This window comes from Polypterus senegalus, chromosome 8 (genome assembly GCF_016835505.1).
Source record: "Polypterus senegalus isolate Bchr_013 chromosome 8, ASM1683550v1, whole genome shotgun sequence".
Lineage (NCBI taxonomy): Eukaryota > Metazoa > Chordata > Cladistia > Polypteriformes > Polypteridae > Polypterus > Polypterus senegalus.
In genome coordinates this window covers 73,020,606-73,038,885 of record NC_053161.1, presented here as the reverse complement: position 1 = coordinate 73,038,885, position 18,280 = coordinate 73,020,606, and the positions used below count along the sequence as shown (strand labels likewise).

Here is an 18,280-nt window from a genome sequence, read left to right as displayed (position 1 = left end):
ATTCACAGCCCTTGCTCATTACTTTGTCGATGTACCTTTGGCAGCAATTGCAGCCTCAAGTCTTTTTGAATATGATGCCACAAGCTTGGCACACCTGTCCTTGGCCAGTTTCACAAATTCCTCTCAAGCTCCATCAGGTTGGATGGGAAGTGTCAGTGCACAGCCATTTTAAGATCTCTTCAGAGATGTTCAATCGGATTCAAGTCTGGGCTCTGGCTGAGCCACTCAAGGACATTCACAGAGTTGTCCTGAAGCCACTCCTCTGATATCTTGGCTGTGTGCTTTTGGCAAACTCCAGGCGGGCTGCCAAGTGCCTTTTACTAAGGAGTGGCTTCCGTCTGGCCACTCTGCTATACAGGCCTGATTGGTGGATTGCTGCAGAGATGGTTGTCCTTCTGGAAGGGAGCTCTGACAGAGTGACCATCGGGTTCTTGGTCCCCTCCTTGACTAAGGCCCTTCTCCCCTGATCGCTCAGTTTAGATGGCCGGCCAGCTCTAGGAAGAGTCCTGGTGGTTTTGAACTTCTTCCACTTATGGATGATGGAGGCCACTGTGCTCATTGGGACCTTCAAAGTAGCAGATTTGTGCCTCGAGACAATCCTGTCTTGGAGGTCTACAGACAATTCCTTTGACTTCATGCTTGGTTTGTGCTCTGACATGACCTGTCAACTGTGGGACCTTATATAAATAGGTGTGTGCCTTTCCAAATCGTGTCCAATCAACTGAATTTACCACAGGTGGACTCCAATTAAGCTGCAGAAACCTCTCAAGGATGATCAGGGGAAACCGGATGCACCTGAGCTCAATTTGGCAATGGCTGTGAATACTTATGTACATGTGCTTTCTCAAGTTTTATTTTTAATAAATTTGCAAAAATCTCAAACTTTATTTTCATGTTGTCATTATGGGGTGTTGTGTGTAGAATTCTGAGGAAAAAATGAATTTAATCCATTTTGGAATAAGGCTGTAACATAACAAAATGTGGAAAAAGTGATGCGCTGTGAATACTTTCCGGATGCACTGTAGTCTCCTCCATGCAGGTTTTGCATTTACTATTAAGGATTAGTGTATATTTTATTATTCTTTCATATTTTCTGATTTTAAACTATATTGCCTACAAAAATTAGCCTACAAATCTGAGTAGAAAGCTTTCCAGGGGTCTAAGTAGTTTTGTAATGCTGTGTGTGTGTTTGTTTGCATGGGAGTTTCACTCAATGTGTTAATGTTTGGGAATGTCATAATACATGATACTTGAGAAAATATTTGAGTCAACACAACTAAACATGAGTAGAAAATAGAATAAGATGAAAAAGTACATACAAATGAATGTGATCTTTACTATTCTGTTGTATAATTTTAAGTCATAACCACTAAGAATTTAAGTTATTCATAATATATGACATTGTTGCAGAGTCTCTAAAGCACACCAATATGTCCATGAAAGAAAGATTTGAAAATCTTGCTCTGTGGAAGGAGAAGCAAAAGGAGGACAGAGAATTTCTGGAGAAAAATGTGCAAGAAGCCAGGGAAAGAGTGAGCAGTCTGACCAAACTTAATGAAGAGCTAAGAAAGAAACTGCAGGCTTTTGAAGATGCTGGAACTGATAAGGTTTTTAATTTTCCTTATTTTTAAAGGCATTTTCACACCTAGTTCTTTTGAAGCAGATTTTTCAAATTCTGGAAGAATTTACCCTGTAGCCTGCTTCATTTTGGTAAATGCGAACATGCTAATCTCATGCTAGTACAGACCAAAACAACCGGACTGATTACCATTAGAAACGGTGGTCTCTGTACAGTACCAAGTGATCCTTAAAGTACAGTGGTGCTTGAAAGTTTAACCCTTTAGAATTTTCTATATTTCTGCATAAATATGAAGTAAAACATCAGATTTTTCACTCCAGTCCTAAAAGTAGATAAAGACAAACGAGACAAAAATATTATAATTGGTCATTTATTTATTGAGGAAAATGATCGAATATTACATATTTGTGCGTGGCAAAAGTATGTGAACCTCTAGGATTACCAGTTAGTTTGAAGGTGAAATTAGAATCGGGTGTTTTCAATCAATGGGATGACAATCAGGTGTGAGTGGGCACCCTGTGCTATTTAAAGAACAGGGATCTATCAAAGTCTGCTCTTCACAACACATGTTTGTGGAAGTGTATCATGGCACGAACAAAGGAGATTTCTGAGGACATCAGAAAAAGAGTTGTTGATGCTCATCAGGCTGGAAAAGGTTACAAAACCATCTTTAAAGAGTTTGGACTCCACCAATCCACAGTCAGACAGATTGTCACCCGCCCCAGGAGTGGTCGACCAACAAAGATCACTCCAAGAGCAAAGCGTGTAATAGTCGGCGAGGTCACAAAGGACCCCAGGGTAACTTCTAAGCAACTGAAGGCCTCTCTCACATTGGCTCATGTTCATGTGTCCACCAGATACTGAAAGCAAAGGTTCACATACTTTTACTTTGCCACTTACAAATATGTAATATTCGATCATTTTCCTTAATGAATAAATGACCAAGTGTAATATTTTTGTCTCATTTGTTTAACTGGTTTCTCTTTATCTACTTTTAGGACTCGAGTGAAAATCTGATGTTTTAGGTCATATTTATGCAGAAATATAGAAAATTCTAAAGGGTTTACAAACTTTCAAGCACAACTGTAGTTTGAATGAGGTATGTATGTGATCTGACATGGGACCAATCCAAATATCAGTAACTACTGTCCAATTTCATTAACATTCATTCATCCATTCATCCATTATCCAACCCGCTATATCCTAACTACTGTACAGGGTCATGGGGAGTCTGCTGGAACCAATCCCAGCCAACACAGGGTGCAAGGCAGGAAACAAACCCCAGGCAGGGCACAAGCCTACCGCAGTTCATTAACATTATTTCTGTCTTTAATTAGGCAGAATAAAATCAATAGGATCAACCCCGGCACATGATTCAGCCTTAAAAAATAAATAAATAAATAAATAAAATAGTATATTCACTTGTAATGCAGTAGATTAAACCACATACTGTACAGAGCTGGTGAGAAACAAAATGAATGCTCTATTTAACCAGTGTGATTGCTCTTTTGTGCACGATGTGGACACTGAAATCCCATTAACTTTCATACTACACAGTAAATGTCAATGTAACATTTCAAAGTGGACAGTATTAAGACATATTTACAAGCCTAGAGACCGCAGACATGATTTGACATACTAGTGGGTACATTTACATGTATTTGGCAGATGCCATTATCCAAGGTGACTTACAACATTTGGAATTGGTTACATTTCTTTTGTTTTTCAAGTTGGAGCACAGACATTTAAACTGACTTGCTAATGGGTCACACTGTGTCTGTAGTAGGATTGAACCCACAGACTCTGGACTTGAAGTCCAAAGCCTTAAACCAAAATGCCACACTGCCTGCATGTTACATAGAGTAAATATGAAACATCATACAGTGCAATTAAATTAAACTAATATGTTCACTTTCTAAGTAAAATGGAAGTACATCACTGTATGATCTCTCTAGAGCAGGGGTCTCCAACCTTTTTTCCCCCGTGAGAGCTACTTTTACAAAATAAAAATGGCAGGGAGCTACTCATGTTTTCTGACATTTCATTTTCATAGCTTATTTCAACCCAAACAAACTGAATAAGCTTGTCTTGCCTGAACATTTACAAAATGTTGGTGTCCACAACTCACATTTTGCATTAAAACATCTCAAAAAATTATATAATTCATCTGCAAGTGCATTTTGTATGTCTGTATGTGGATTTTCTAGTGTATCTCACACTATCAAAATTAAAACACTAATGCCGTCAAAACAAAACATTGCAATTACAAATACACAGATATTACTTATTCATTTGTCGTTTTTGTTACATGTCACTGTTTCACTTCACAAGAGTATTCACATGTCCAGTTGCATGTGTGATGTGTTTTTTAGTTAGTGAGATGACTGGCACTGCATGGAGTCAACAAGAGAGGTGTATTGTGGAGTGTAGCCACTTAGGTTCACTCTTATGGAGTCATTTAAATGTTCATCTGTCAATCTTGTTCTGAAGTTTGATTTCATGTCAGAAATGGCAGACTCGCAGAGGTATGTAGACCCAAACAAAACAAGACATTTTCACAGCTGCTTGGTGACGATTCTTATAGTTATCTGGCTCTACTAAGCTCCAAAAATGCTGAGAATGCTGTTGAGACTTTAACTGCACATTATTTTGACGGTTTACTAATATATAATGCAATATCTTTCTGTCTGTCCGCTTTTCACGAGAGAACTACTTAACGGATTTAGATTGCGTTTTTTTTTCTATAATTTGCTTGAACATTCCAGTAGATTTTGCAACTTCTCTCATTTCGCTATGTATCATTTCGCTTGCGGTACCATTTTTATTTGTGCGAATCTAAGAAACACACAGCAGGGTTTTGGTTTCTCTCCTCACTCACTTGCTAGCTTCGGGGCGTGTTCCTTAACTCTGCATAGCTAGCGAACAAGAGAATAATTGAATTCAACTTGGCTTGATATTTTAAGATAAAGTGTTACTTAGGTCTAGATGACTTTGAGTCCAGATAGTCTCTTAAGTGTATGTCACATTAAAAAGAGATTGCAATTAAGATTGTGGATCATGATTTTGTGTTAAAAGGATTGTGATATGATTTTTTGGAAAGATCACCCACCCCTAATTTGACAAATCAAGTTTTCAAATTTTATGTAGAATTCATTAGCCCTTTGGTGAGATACTTGGAAAGGGCGAGCGACGTGTTGGTGAGCCCTGCTCTAGAGCTTGCCGAAGAGATAAAATGTGTCCTTACTGTTGCATGCGAATCAGTGCATCATTTTAATGTGCTCTAAAGTTATCACATAAGCATTATCGTAGATCTGCGCATGGTGAACAAACCGTGTAACTACAGGTGCATCTCAATAAATTGGAATACAGCAATCTCTCCTCGATCGTGGGGGTTGCGTTCCAGAACCCCCGACGATAGGTGAAAATCCACGAAGTAGAAACCATATGTTTGTATGGTTTGAAGCCCTTTTATAAACTCTCCCACACTGTTTATAAATATTCCCCGCAGTTATACAGCATAAACCCTTTATATTCTCTTAGTTATTAGGTAAGATTTGTTAAAATTATGTATGTAAACGCACTGTTTTTATATACTACTCACAAACCTACGTATTGTATATCATTGAGGAGTTTTAATACGTAATACAGTTTTAAACATGTATTGTAATGGATTAGGTAATATAAAAATAAGTGAAAAATCTATAACATGTAAATGCTATACATAAAACCAAAATGTTATTTTAAAGATACTGTAGAGCGTCTCTGATATCGCATATGTTACAGGTATTAAGATAGACAGACAGGCCTTTGGCAATAAATACCTACTATGCAAGAAAAATTGTATAAAATGTGTGTACAGTTACAATAAATGTACGTATGTGTACTAAGTACGTAGAAAATTAGTTATGGGTACTCGCCAACAATGACACGATGACTTGTCTGATAACGATGAGTTTAATTTTACTGCACAACAAAGAGTTACAGCTCTTCTAAAGGAGCCTCTTCAGGCAATTGTGTAGCACCACCGTTCTTCTTCCGGCAGTCTTCATTCCAAATCCCTAAAGCAGATTCCATCCGGACTACCACCTTATTACACCCACTTATAATTCGTTTTGCGCCCTGGTTAAAGGATAAATAAAAAAGAATCGTGGACTCATTGATGCCGTAATGGTGTCCTGCAGCAGTGTAGCTGTATCCTTACTTCAACATATCCAAAACTTTTACCTTTTCGGCAATCGGTAGCATCTTCCATTGGCGCCTGGGCATGGCCCCTGAAGCAGGAGCAGGAGCAGATCCGTTTTGGAGCCATAACGAAGGGCTTGACACTGCACAAAGATAAACGCAACAGTTAACTCTTTACACAGTGAAACACATTGATGCTGAATGAGCGAGATGAGACTTCCTGGTTAATGCAGCGGAATCGAATTTGGAGCTCCGTCACTGAGCCAATCAGCACACAGGAACTTAACTGCGGGCTTTGATTGGGTAGCTTCTCAGCCATCCGCCAATAGCGTCCCTTGTATGAAATCAACTGAGGAAGCATATACCAGAAGTAAATTGTCCGCAGAAACCCGCGAAGCAAAGAAAAATCCGCGTTATATATTTAGATATGCTTGCAAATACAATCTGCAATAGAGTGAAGCCGTGAAAGTCGAAGCGCGATATAGCAAGGGATTACTGTATCATCAAAAAGTTAATTTTATTTCAGTAATTCAATTCAAAAAGTGAAACTCCTATATAGATTCATTACACACAGAGTGACATATTTCAAGCATTTTATTTCTTTTCATTTTGCTGATTAGGGCTTACAGGTAATGAAAACTCAAAATTCAGTATCTCAGAAAATTGGAATATTACAGAAGACCAATAAAAAAAATATTTTTAGTAGATAGATACTTTATTAATCCCAAGGGGAAATTCACATAATCCTGCAGCAGTATACTGGTAAGCCAACATTTCTGTATGTCCATGTATGCACTCAGTTCTTGGTCTGGGCTCCTTCTGTATGAAATACTTTATCATTGCAGTGTGGCATGGAGGTGATCAACATGTGGCACTGCTGAGGAGTTCTGGAAGCCTAGGATACTTTGATAGTGGCCTTCAGCTTGTCTGCATTTTTGGGTCTGGTGTCTCTTATCTTCCCCTTGACAATACCCCATAGATTCTCTGTGTGGTTTAGGTCAGGTGAGTTTGCTGGCCAATCCAGCACAGTTATACCATGGTCATTAAACCAGGTATTGGTACTTTTGACAGTGTGGGCAGGTGCCAAGTCTTGCTGGAAAATGAAATCGGCATCTCCATAAAGCTTGTCAGCATGAAGTGCTCTAAAATTTCCTGGTAGACGGCTTTGCTGACTTTGGACTTGATAAAACACAATGGACCAACATCAGCAGATGACATGGCTCCCCAAATCCTCACTGATTGTGGAAACTTCAAAGTGGACCTCAAGCAACTTGGATTCTGTGCCTCCCCACTCTTCCCCCAGACTCTGGGACCTTGATTTCCAAATGAAATGCAAAATTTACTTTCATCTGAAAAGAGGACTTTGAATTACTGAGGAATACTCTAGTCCATCTTCTCCTTGGCGCAGGTAAGACGCTTCTGACGTTGTCTCTGGTTCAGGAGTGGCTTGACACAAGGAATGTGACAGTTGTATCTCATGTCCCGGATACATCTGTGTGTGGTGGCTCTTGAAGCCCTGACTGCAGCCGCAGTCCACTCCTTGTGAATCTCTCCCAAATTCTTGAAAGGGTTATGCTTCACAATCCTGTCAAGGCTGTATTATCCCAGTTGCTTGTGCACCTTTTTCTGCCACATTTTGTTTCTTCCACTCAACTTTCCATTAATGTGCTTGGATACAGCACTCTGAACAGCCAGCTTCTTTAGCAATGACCTCCGAACTAGACTGAGAGACCATTTAAAGGCTCAGGACACCTTTGCAGGTATTTTGGGTTAATTTGCAGAGTGGAGTGTGACACCATGAGTCTATAATATTGAACATTTTAACAATATTCTAATTTTCTGAGATATTGAATTTTGTATATTCATTAGCTATAAGACATAATCCGCAAAATGGTAAAATATAAAACGATTGAAATATCACTGTGTGTGTAATGAATCCATATAATATGAGTTTGTTTTTGAATTGAATTACTGAAATTTAACTTTTCGATGATACCCCAGTAGCTCAAACAGTGGTCAGTCTATAGGTAGTTTATAGCTTGTTTATACAAGGTGATGAATTTGTCTATGAGGGCACTTGTCCCTGTTTGCGTGAGTGTGTTTTTAATTAACAAATGATTGCGGAGTTTTATTTCTTAAATATAGCCACATTTTTCAGAGTAATAGCATATGTTCCATATATGCATAAAGACATTAATTCCCAAAACCACTACCCTAGTCTTTGTTATTTATCTTATCCACTAACAAGATGGCCATGCAATTGAGAATATGTGGCCTTAAAAGGGACAGGCACAGCATTTCACTCTATGGTTCTAGTACACTCAATCAAAACGTGTTGAAGGTGGTAATTGATCATGTTGGTTTTGTTTTTTTTTTAAATTGCTAATTTACATACAGATCTAGAGTGTGTAGTATATTGGTACCTTGGGTTTATATACCCATTTGTGATAATGTCTGTGTATTCTGTTTAAGATGTATAACAGAGAACAGAGCTCAGATACTTGTGTACAGCAAAGTAAAAACCTATTGATCTATTGTAATAAAATGAATCATATTGTACGTTTACAGCATTTGCTGCTGTAGAAGGATTTAGCCACCTAACTGCAGACCGAAGATAGTCTTGAATGTATTGGCTACTTTGTAGATTGCTATTTATGTACTAAACTTATTTATACTATACCTAAATTTGACTTTTTTTTTTTAACATGGCTGGAAATTTAATGTACCAGCTGTTCTTTTAGTCCTGTAGGACTCTGTGAATATCCCTAATTGTCAATTTTAGCTTTCAGTATTAAATATGTTTTTAAGAATTTTGTCCTTTTTTAAAAAATGAAAACAGTTTTTTGACTTTTTTTATATTGAAATTCAATTATGAAATTTTAGTAGTTTTGTTATGAGCCTGTTTACCATGTAGCATTGGGACTCAGGTTTTTTTTTTTTTTTTGTTACAAAGAACAATACCAAGAATATACAATACAACATGACTGAATGAAATATTGACCTTTTAAAGTTCAAATGAAATTTCAGAATTTTAAGTGTCAAAAAATATATATACTTTTTTTTTTTTTTTTAATTCTGAAATATTTGCACCCTCAAATTTAGATTCTGTTTCAAGATCTTCATCTGGAAATTGAGCAACTCAAAACTATGATCAACCGCTTGAAAGCTGAAAAGTCAGATCTGGTCGCCATGAATTCTGAACTACAGCTGAAACTGGGAAACCAATCACCAGAAAATTCATTTGTTGAGATAAGAATTGCAGTAAGTAAGAGGACAACTGCTTTTGGTTATAGTCTTCATTGTCCTTATTTGGCTACAGAAAATGGATGTGTGCTTATTGTTACTCGTATGCTTGATTTTTGACTTGAAAGCCATTTTAAACAACTGTTAACCTAAATGTATTCTCATATAATATGTGAAACAAAATATATTTCTTCAGAACTTTGTTTCATATGAAAGTAACTGGCCTATTTGATAATTAATACTGCATAATCACCCGGGTTTTATTTAAATGGATTAGAACTTTTTTTTCCCCATTAGTGCACTTTTTGTATTATGTGCATAATCGAATTTATAGATTTTAATTATTGATCTATAACAAGGTGTCAAACTTGAGTTCCTGCAGTAGCTGCAGGTTTTTGTTCCAGCTTCTTTTTCCATTATTAACCATTTACTGATGTTAAATAGAAAATTAATGTTGCCTTTATTTATATTAAACTTGCATTTTAATTGTAATATTTTTTTAACCATCAGCCAAACGATTAATGAGATATACATTTTGTCATTGGATAACTTGGCTACAGCGGGCTAACATGGATCCCATTTGTACAAGTGCCTTTCATATAATACCTGACTAAATGAAATATGTGAAAAGAGAGCGAGAGAGGTTAGGAGCATGCACTGATACAGTGCATTGCCGCACCCACCACATAACAAACCAACTCAGGATCCAGATTAGGACCCAAGTGCAGCCATGCAACGGGTGACACCTTGGTGCCACACTAGTTCAGATAGAGTGGAAAATTGTAAGGCAGGGGTGCCCAATGCGTCGATCGCGATCAACCGGTAGATCGCAAAGGTAGTGCAGGTAGATCACGTTGCATTAAAAAAAAATTTTTTTTAAACGTTAAGTCTATCATATATCCTCCCTATGGCATTTGCCACTTGATTGGCATACAGGGTGGCCAGTAGTGAGATCTTTTTTTTCTAACACACTGGTCATCCCGCACGCACGATTAAATGTGCGAGCTACTGCAAAACTCTGGCTATCTAAGTGATCTAGTCCGCCTTCCAATTTATATTGACTAAAGCAGGGATTTAAAAAAAATTGTTTGTGGATGGTATGGGCTGGATGTGGAATTGGAAAAGGATTTTTTTTTTTTTCTCACTATGTCACAATCAAAGTGCGTTTTGTCTGATCTGTCAATCTATCATTGCTATTCCAAAGAAGGAAAATGTGGAAAGGCACTTTTGAACTGTTCATAAAAACTACGAAACTGATTTCCTTCTGAACAGTGATCTGAGAAAGGAGTGGGAACTAAAATCACAGTTAATTGAACAGCGATCATTTTGCTATGTATGTATGTATGTAGTGTAAGACCAGGCACTATATAGCACCTGACCCAAACACGGGAGGCACGTGTAATGTACAAACCCACAGGCAATACAGTCCCAAGCACTATTACTCCCCAGTAAAGCACAAGCACTTTCTTCTCCTTGGCGGCAGGCACCACCACTCCTCCCCAGTAACCTTGTCCTCCTCCACCCAACTGTGGCCGATGAGTGGTAGTTGCTGGCTCCCTTTTATAGGTCACCTGGAAATGCTCCAGGTGTTTGCTCACCGAGATCCAGCTGCACTTCCAGGTGTGACGAATCTGTTCCCCATACGGGCACAGGAGTCCCAAACACAGCACCCCCTGGTGGTACCTGTGGGACCCAACAGGGCTGCACCCAACTCCAGTTCTCTGGGAGCCCTGTGGGAAACCGAGGCACTACTCCAGCCCGGGGGGGCGGCCGCCATCTAGTGTGCAGGGGGAGGTATTGCACTATCCAGAGCTGCACCCCCTGAATATAGTGTGCAGGGGCGTCATGGCTTTTATCTGTCTCTGTCTGTCTGTCTATCACTAGCTGAAATACCCAGCGTTGCCCGGGAGTAAAATCTAGTGTTTATTTTTAATTGTTTTGAGAAAAAAACAATTTAAAAAAAAAAAAAACACAACTTTAAAAATAACGACTCACTAATGTCCTTGTCTTTCCCGAAGAAGGGGCCTGAGTTGCCTCGAAAGCTTGCATATTGTAATCCTTTTAGTTAGCCAATAAAAGATGTCACTTTGCTTGGCTATCAAATTTCGTGAAGATGGGGCCATAAATAAGAAAGTTCAACATGGCGGATGTTGTTGACCGTTCTGACCGTTACGTGTAGAATTTTGAAATGAAACCTGCTTAACTTTTGTAAGGAAGAAGCCTGCCAAATTTCAGCCATCTACCTACATGAGAAATTGGAGAATTAGTGATGAGTCAGTGAGGGCTTTGCCTTTTATTAGTAGTGATTTAATGTAGGTAGATCATTTGGACCTGGTCATTTTTAAAAGTAGCTTGCAAGCCGAAAAAGTGTGGGCACCCCTAGTGTAAGGTGTTTTTATGGTAGCTGGAGTGCCAATTCTGCCACCAACCCTCAAGTTTTTCCCTGCAGGTTGGAGGGCCAGAAAGGTCTGAAAAATCTTTCTGTGCTGTGGTCCGCAAAGCATTTGGATGGTGATCTGAGAAAAAGTAAAATTAGCTGAGAAGCAATATAATAAAATAATAGGTTTAATTACCTGCAAAACTGGAGATTGATTGGAGTGAAAATGATGACAGAAGGACTATTTGAAACCCTGAGATAGCCGTTTAACCGTTGGATTATTTTGCTTCTTTGTTTGGTTGCTGCTTAAGGAGGGAAAAAAAACAAATCAATTATAATAAAGCCAAAATAAACCTGTTAAATTATCAACCGTAACTGGTTTCTAATTAAAGTGACTGGGATGAAGATCTGAGTTTGAACAGATGCAACAAAAGTAAACCCAGTATTAAGACGGGGGTATACTCGTACTGTGCAACTGAACAAAGCTGTTAAGTCCATCTCTTATTTTACATGTTTTATTTCTTACCATATGTGAACCTACAAGACAGCTTGAATATTCTAAACTTTAGTTTTCTCACTGTTCTTGCTTGCTTGCTCTATCAGTAATCTTATTGCAATCACAAAATCACTTTATACCTTGCAGTTTAATCAGATGTGCCAGTAAATCTAAGTATGCTTATTTTTATATTTTTGTTTAAACTATGGATTTTGATTCTTCAGTATTGTCCATTCGTTGTCTGTCTTTCAACTTGCTTGCATTTTTATTTATTTAGACTCTGTAGAGTGATTCATTCAGTATATGAAAAATGTATTTGTAGTTTAGTTTATCACTTTAAATTTGCTTTTTTTAAAACTGTGTTTTGACTGATGTGCTTAAATATTTATATTACATTTTAATTACTCTGCAGGAAGGAGAGAAGAATCCTGTTAACAATGCACCAAATGACTCTCTTCTTTTTAGGTAAGCTCATTAAACAATTTTTTTTTTTTTTTTTTGTTTTTTTCTGTCCGTCAGTTTATTCAGGTTTGGTGCAGGCATCTTTAACTATATTCCAATCTCTGGTGCCAAGATAATCCATTATCTTGTCACGTGTCTGAATGGTGCATTTTGAAGTTTTTATAGTTGGCTTGCTGGTTTTTAGTTTCTTTTTGTATTTGGAGGCTAAGAAAATCATATTAATTGCCTGACTGATTAGAGGCTGGTTAGAAACTTACTAAACTTCTTTGTTTCTCCCACATCCCCAATTACCCCACCTAGTGTGGTGTGGGTGTTTTTTTTTTTAATTTTGCCTACCTTACAGGTTGCATCCATCTAAATGGTTTTTATTAGACTGCCATTGTTAAGGTCACAAGGCAAGGATAAGGAAGCATGACTGTGCAATGTAGCACTTAAGTTAAATTAGTTTGTAGGAAAATATTGGCAGCTTCAAGAAAAATATTTGTATATTCTCTGCCCATCTAAATTGACCTGCAGTTAATAAGAGCTTCTGTGGGGGGCTTTTTTTTTAGTTACAGAAACTACGTAACAAATGCAGATGTTCTTAACGGTTAATGATTTTGGAGTATTTTTATATTGTGAGGTGTGAAACTAAAAAAAAAACTCAATTTTTAAAGATGATCTATTGCACTTTTATGTCTTTGTATCCAGGCACCATTCTTGGTTCACATACGGACAAATACTTAAGCTAAAGTGAAGAATAAGCTCATTTGGCTTGTAGCACTGAAAAGTTCAAGTGTCAGTAAAATAGACCAAGGGCTAGATATCATAGTGTTGTATTTTTTGAAAGGTAGAACCAGTCCATCTGTCATTTTTGGTAAGGAAGACATTCAGCAGATATGCTGTTGATGATGGTAAATACATGCTACACTTTTGCCCCTTTTTACCGCTTGGATGGCCAGTTGCATCAGAAGTCCTGTTTTGCTCAGATCTGTAAAATTGCTTGTGAAAAATACAGCTTTGCTTGTAATTGTTTGTTTTTAGAAGGTGTTCACAAAAATGACAAGTTTATATCTTTTATGTGTATGCAAGAGTGTGCATCTCTACAATTATCTGTATGTTCACAGCTTCTGGGCACTGACTGGAACACAGTGAGCTAAAGCTGATTGCATCTCATTAGGTGCTTTCCCACTACAGGAACTTTTTCAGGAACCAGTGTGTATTTAGAAACGGGAACTTTTGTAGCTTTCCCACTGAAGGAACTCTGGCCATTTGTAGTACCTGGTACTTTTTTTTTAGCTTCCGTTCCAGGTTATGTTCTACTAGCAAAATACCCGCGCTTTGCAGTGGCAAAGTACTGCCTTAATTTTTATTAAGAAGAAAAGTAAACCTTTTTAAACTGAGGGAAAATATACCAATAATTATTTGTTAAGGATCTCTTTGTATACCTCAGTGTCAGTTTGGCCCTCTGGTTGTAATATGACCAAGCTGTGCGCTGAGCTTACTCTTGAGCATGCAATGTACAGTTGGCCAAGTGAAAAGCAATCTTGCCTTAAATCTCACAGCTTGGATTGCTGCTGTCATAATCGGTTTGAGTTTAATGGTTTGTTTCAATTACGACAGTATTTGTAGGACTTGTGTTGAAGAGACATTCGGCATCTGTCAAGCGTTGTAAGCATACAACCGGTTTCATCGATAACTTCACATTCAGATTTTGAGAGGTTTTTAAACATTCATAAACATCAAAGTGTCCACTACTGAAATCGTCACCTGTGAATCTAAGATGTTTAAGATGCATTGGCGGTTGTCGAAAGGTGTAAAATATTTGGCCATTTCGGTACACTTGAAAGCGACAACCAAACAATTCAGCAGCAGCCATCAACTCTCATGCAGAACCATAGGTGAAGGGCTTAAGCACTCTTCCAGTGCTCCTGTGTAGTATAATTATCTCCTGTGTCGTCATCAGTCCACGCCTTGAACCTGTCCCAGTCATTCAATAAATAAGACGCAATGTTCCCTTGGATATCAAGAGTGAGCCTGATATGGCCGTGCAATCTGTAACAAAGAGAATGGAAAAGGCGGGTGCCATCTCCGGGCATGGAAACCACTCAGTAAGTGACAGTTCTTTGATCGATGGTGATCACCGCGATAGACATGTTAATGGGGGTACGGTTGGAACGATAAAGGAAATGGGTACCTGAGCAATGCAAATAAGTCTAAAATATTTACTCAATAACTATAATCGTAATAAACGAACAATAAAACAGCAGAGAAGCCGTGGATTGAATAAAAAGGCTGCAGTTATCAGCAAGGAGACATGAATCCCGTGGCGAAGCAAGGAAAGGAATGTAGAGACTGGAGCGACGGACAGCCTTATATAGGCAGGCAACCAACAATGTGGGAGGCGTTGGGATGGGGACCCAACGCCGCCTCACAGGGCGACGGAGTGTGAAACCGCGTACCAAATTTCTTGAAGATGGGCCTATAAGTAAGAGAGACCGTTGGAAAGTTCAATATGGCGGCTGACAGTGGCGTCATACCACCGAAATAAGTACGTACATCGGTTTCGATTAGCGCAGGGAAGCTGCCTATCATATTTCATGAAGATGGGGCCATAAATAAAGTTCAACATGGTGGACGTTGTCGACCGTTATGACCGTTGCGTGTAGAATTTCAAAATGAAACCTGTTTAACTTTAAGTAAGCTGTAAGGAATAAGCCTGCCAAATTTCAGCCTTCTACCTACATGGGAAGTTGGAGAATTAGTGATCAGTCAGTCAGTCAGTGAGGGCTTTGCCTTTTATTAGTATAGATTCATTGAACTAGGAATTAATGTGAGTGGTGCTTGGGTAAAGTATTGTGGTGATTGGTGGACCACAAGCACTGGCGCCATCTTACAACTCTGTTAGTAGTTTGGACTTTATCTTCAACAATTACTCTTCAGAGAGCAGCTTTACTCTTCATAGCTGCTTCTCTGGTGTGCCATTCATTGAACCATATCAAAGCAATAATCTCACTTAGTCACAAATGTTTCGAAGCTTCATTGCTCTTCTTTGCATGTCATGTATTTTGCTTGAAGGTTATCTTACCTGTTGTGTGGTGGGAACACAACACATGAAAGTGGCCAGGGACCACAAGTGACCCAGGGCCTATGTCACTGGCTCCTGAAAACCAAATTCCTGTGGTGGGAAGTTACCTGCAGAGGCTAGTTATTTTCCTAGTTCTGTACAGTTTCATCCTTATTCTATTAGTACCATTCACACCTACAGTATTGTACTGATCCCACATAATACCCTACCATTTGGGAGTGGCACTGAACTTTGAATGCAGTTTTTAATTCTGATTATAGCATACCAAAAAGATAAAACAACAATGAAAAATTTGAAGATCAGCCAAGTACACCCCATTTTTAAGACTAAATCTCTCACCAACAAATTAGAGGAGCTCCATGTATTCACTTTTCGGCAAAATAGTTTTTGGGTTCCAAATTTGAACATTTAATTTAGCCAAACAGTAAAGCATCTATCTACCTTGATAAAACAGTAGAAAATACAGAGAGGTGCATTCAAGAGACACAAACCTGGAAATACTTTTCTACAGCGAGTGGGGTGAACTGGAACTAATTCCATAGTCCTATTGTACAAGTAGATATTCTTCTTTCTTTTATGGGCAACCAAATAAGATGTAAAAGAAAGGTTTTTAATATAGGATAACCATGTTTTTTGTTTTTTTGTGTGTTTTTTTTTTTCCATGTATTGAATACTTACAATTTCACATATACTGTAATCTTGTAAAACTTTCTATAAAATATAGCAATCTTCTGTTAATAGAAGTTGTATAGACCTGGGGCCTCATGTATAACAGTGCGTGTAGAATTCACACTAAAATATGGCTACCAACAAAAGCAAATTTGTGTACGCACAAAAAAAATCAAGATATATAAATCTGTGTATACACCACTTTCCATGTTCTTTCACTACCCAAATCCTGGTCAGTGTGAAGTGTAATGCACATGCCTGCCACCCCACCCCGACTCCTGCTAGTATTACGCCCCTTTGAATATGCAAATCAATATAAATACCCCTTTAAGTTCAGCATTCTGTGAAAAGACAATGGCAAAAGCAAAAGGAGAGGGGGAAGGATTTCATTGAATACCAAGTGGAAGCAAGGACAAATGTACTATTTGTAGGTTTAAGCAGTGGTATAAGCAACAAAAGTGTGGTGGAGACACTCGAAAGTTCAAGTTCAGAAAGTCACAAGGTGCCTGAAATACATACATACATACATACATAAACAAAAAAAAGTGGACAGATGTCACAGTCGCCGTGAAAAGGCAAGTCGTAGCCCAATGTCAGAGTGTCATATGGAAGTGTATTCGAGTACAGAGAAAACAAAAACAAAGTAGGGACACACGGGGAACAAGGTTGAAATTTCCATCAGAAACTTCATTTTAAAATTCTATAATTTACTTGTTTCTCAAATCCCATCGTAACTAAAGTAGCACATTAAATGCTTGATATTGTATGTGTTCTATGTATGTTCACTGTGTGTGTGTGTGTGTGAATCAGTACGTGCTTCTTAAACAGGCTTTCCCTTACACTGACAGGACACTGAATACATTACATTCATGATATTACAGCTCTTTGAGCAATTTAAATACTAAGATGTATACTTGATATCATTTCTGCAATGATAGGGATTAAAGCATGTATAAAACATGGGGGGTGGTGATGCAGTGGTAGTGATGAACTGGTGCCCTGTCCGGAGATTGTTCCTGCCTCCTGCAAGATGCTTGCTGTGCTGTGCACAACTCTCGATTAAATAGTTTATTGCAGCAGTAGTCTCCACAGTAGCCACCGTGCCCACACATTTAATTATTAACAGTATACATTATTTAAATGAAGTTAAAAATGTATTTGTATATTGTAATACATATACTTTACTGCATTTTATCTTAAAAATGATATCAAGAATTCCAAGAAGATAGCGCTTAGAAATCTAAATCGACTTAGCCAGTTGTCATCATATGTAAATACACGCTCTCTTCTATTGAGTTAAATTGAATTCCTTTATTGGTGTTGTATGATCTAATGAGATTCAATATGCAAATCTCCATAAAATTTTCCTATAAAATGATAAAATAACAGTAGTAATAATAATACAATAAAAAAATATACAATATGAAAGCATAAGTATGTGCAGATAGTGAAATGGTTCATAAAGTGGCTCAGGTTATGCAATGTTATAACTTGTGTGCAAGTTTACAGTGACCTAAGGTAATCGTACTTACAAGTACAAACAGTTCTACCGGGAGTACTTGATGGACTGATTGAGTTCATTTAGAGCTCTTGGGATGAAACCGTTTCTGAACTGTGTGGTCCCTACAGGAAAGGCTCTGAAGCGTTTGCTGTATGGGTAGAAGTTCCAATAGACTGCGCATGGCCGAAGCTGCAGCGTGTGCTAGATGCTGTATCTCGATCAGCTGCTGTAGAGCTGTGATTCCACACTCGAATACAGTGGGTTAAAATACTGTAAGTGGTGCACTGAGAATAACAACGCTAATGCAGCTATGGTATTTGGAATAGTTTCGCCATTCTGTGTACCATTTATATTGTTACAAATTGATTACAATCAGATACCTTAGATTTATTAAACATTATACGGTTAATTTCAGTGTTTTTGATAAAGCCTTTTTAGGGATGTGAATCTAAAAAATAAAGGGAAACCACAGAGGAATAGTAGCACTACTTTGACACTGGGCTCTGCCAGTTTGCAAAACCGAGCTGAAAACATGCATACGCAATGGAGTGAGTTGGTGTGAGAACGTATATTGCTTTACACCAAGTTTTAGATTTTATACATTGCAATGTGAGCGTGGAAACAGGCGTACGCAACATTTTTGTGCATACGCACCGTTTATATATGAGGCCCCTGGGGTGGTCTCTATAAATCTGTGTCAAATC

The 18,280-nt window shown here is 38.1% G+C and overlaps 1 protein-coding gene across 3 annotated transcripts in view; it reads left to right on the top strand.

Annotated features, from left to right (window-relative positions):
• Positions 1-18,280, top strand: part of optn (optineurin) — a 55,157-nt gene that overhangs the window by 5,358 nt on the left and 31,519 nt on the right. For all 3 annotated transcript variants that reach the window (XM_039761284.1, XM_039761283.1, XM_039761282.1), the window contains exons 3-5: positions 1,411-1,607; positions 8,864-9,022; positions 12,290-12,342. In XM_039761284.1, coding sequence (XP_039617218.1) covers positions 1,411-1,607; positions 8,864-9,022; positions 12,290-12,342 — 409 coding nt within the window. The remainder of the gene's footprint in view (positions 1-1,410; positions 1,608-8,863; positions 9,023-12,289; positions 12,343-18,280) is intronic.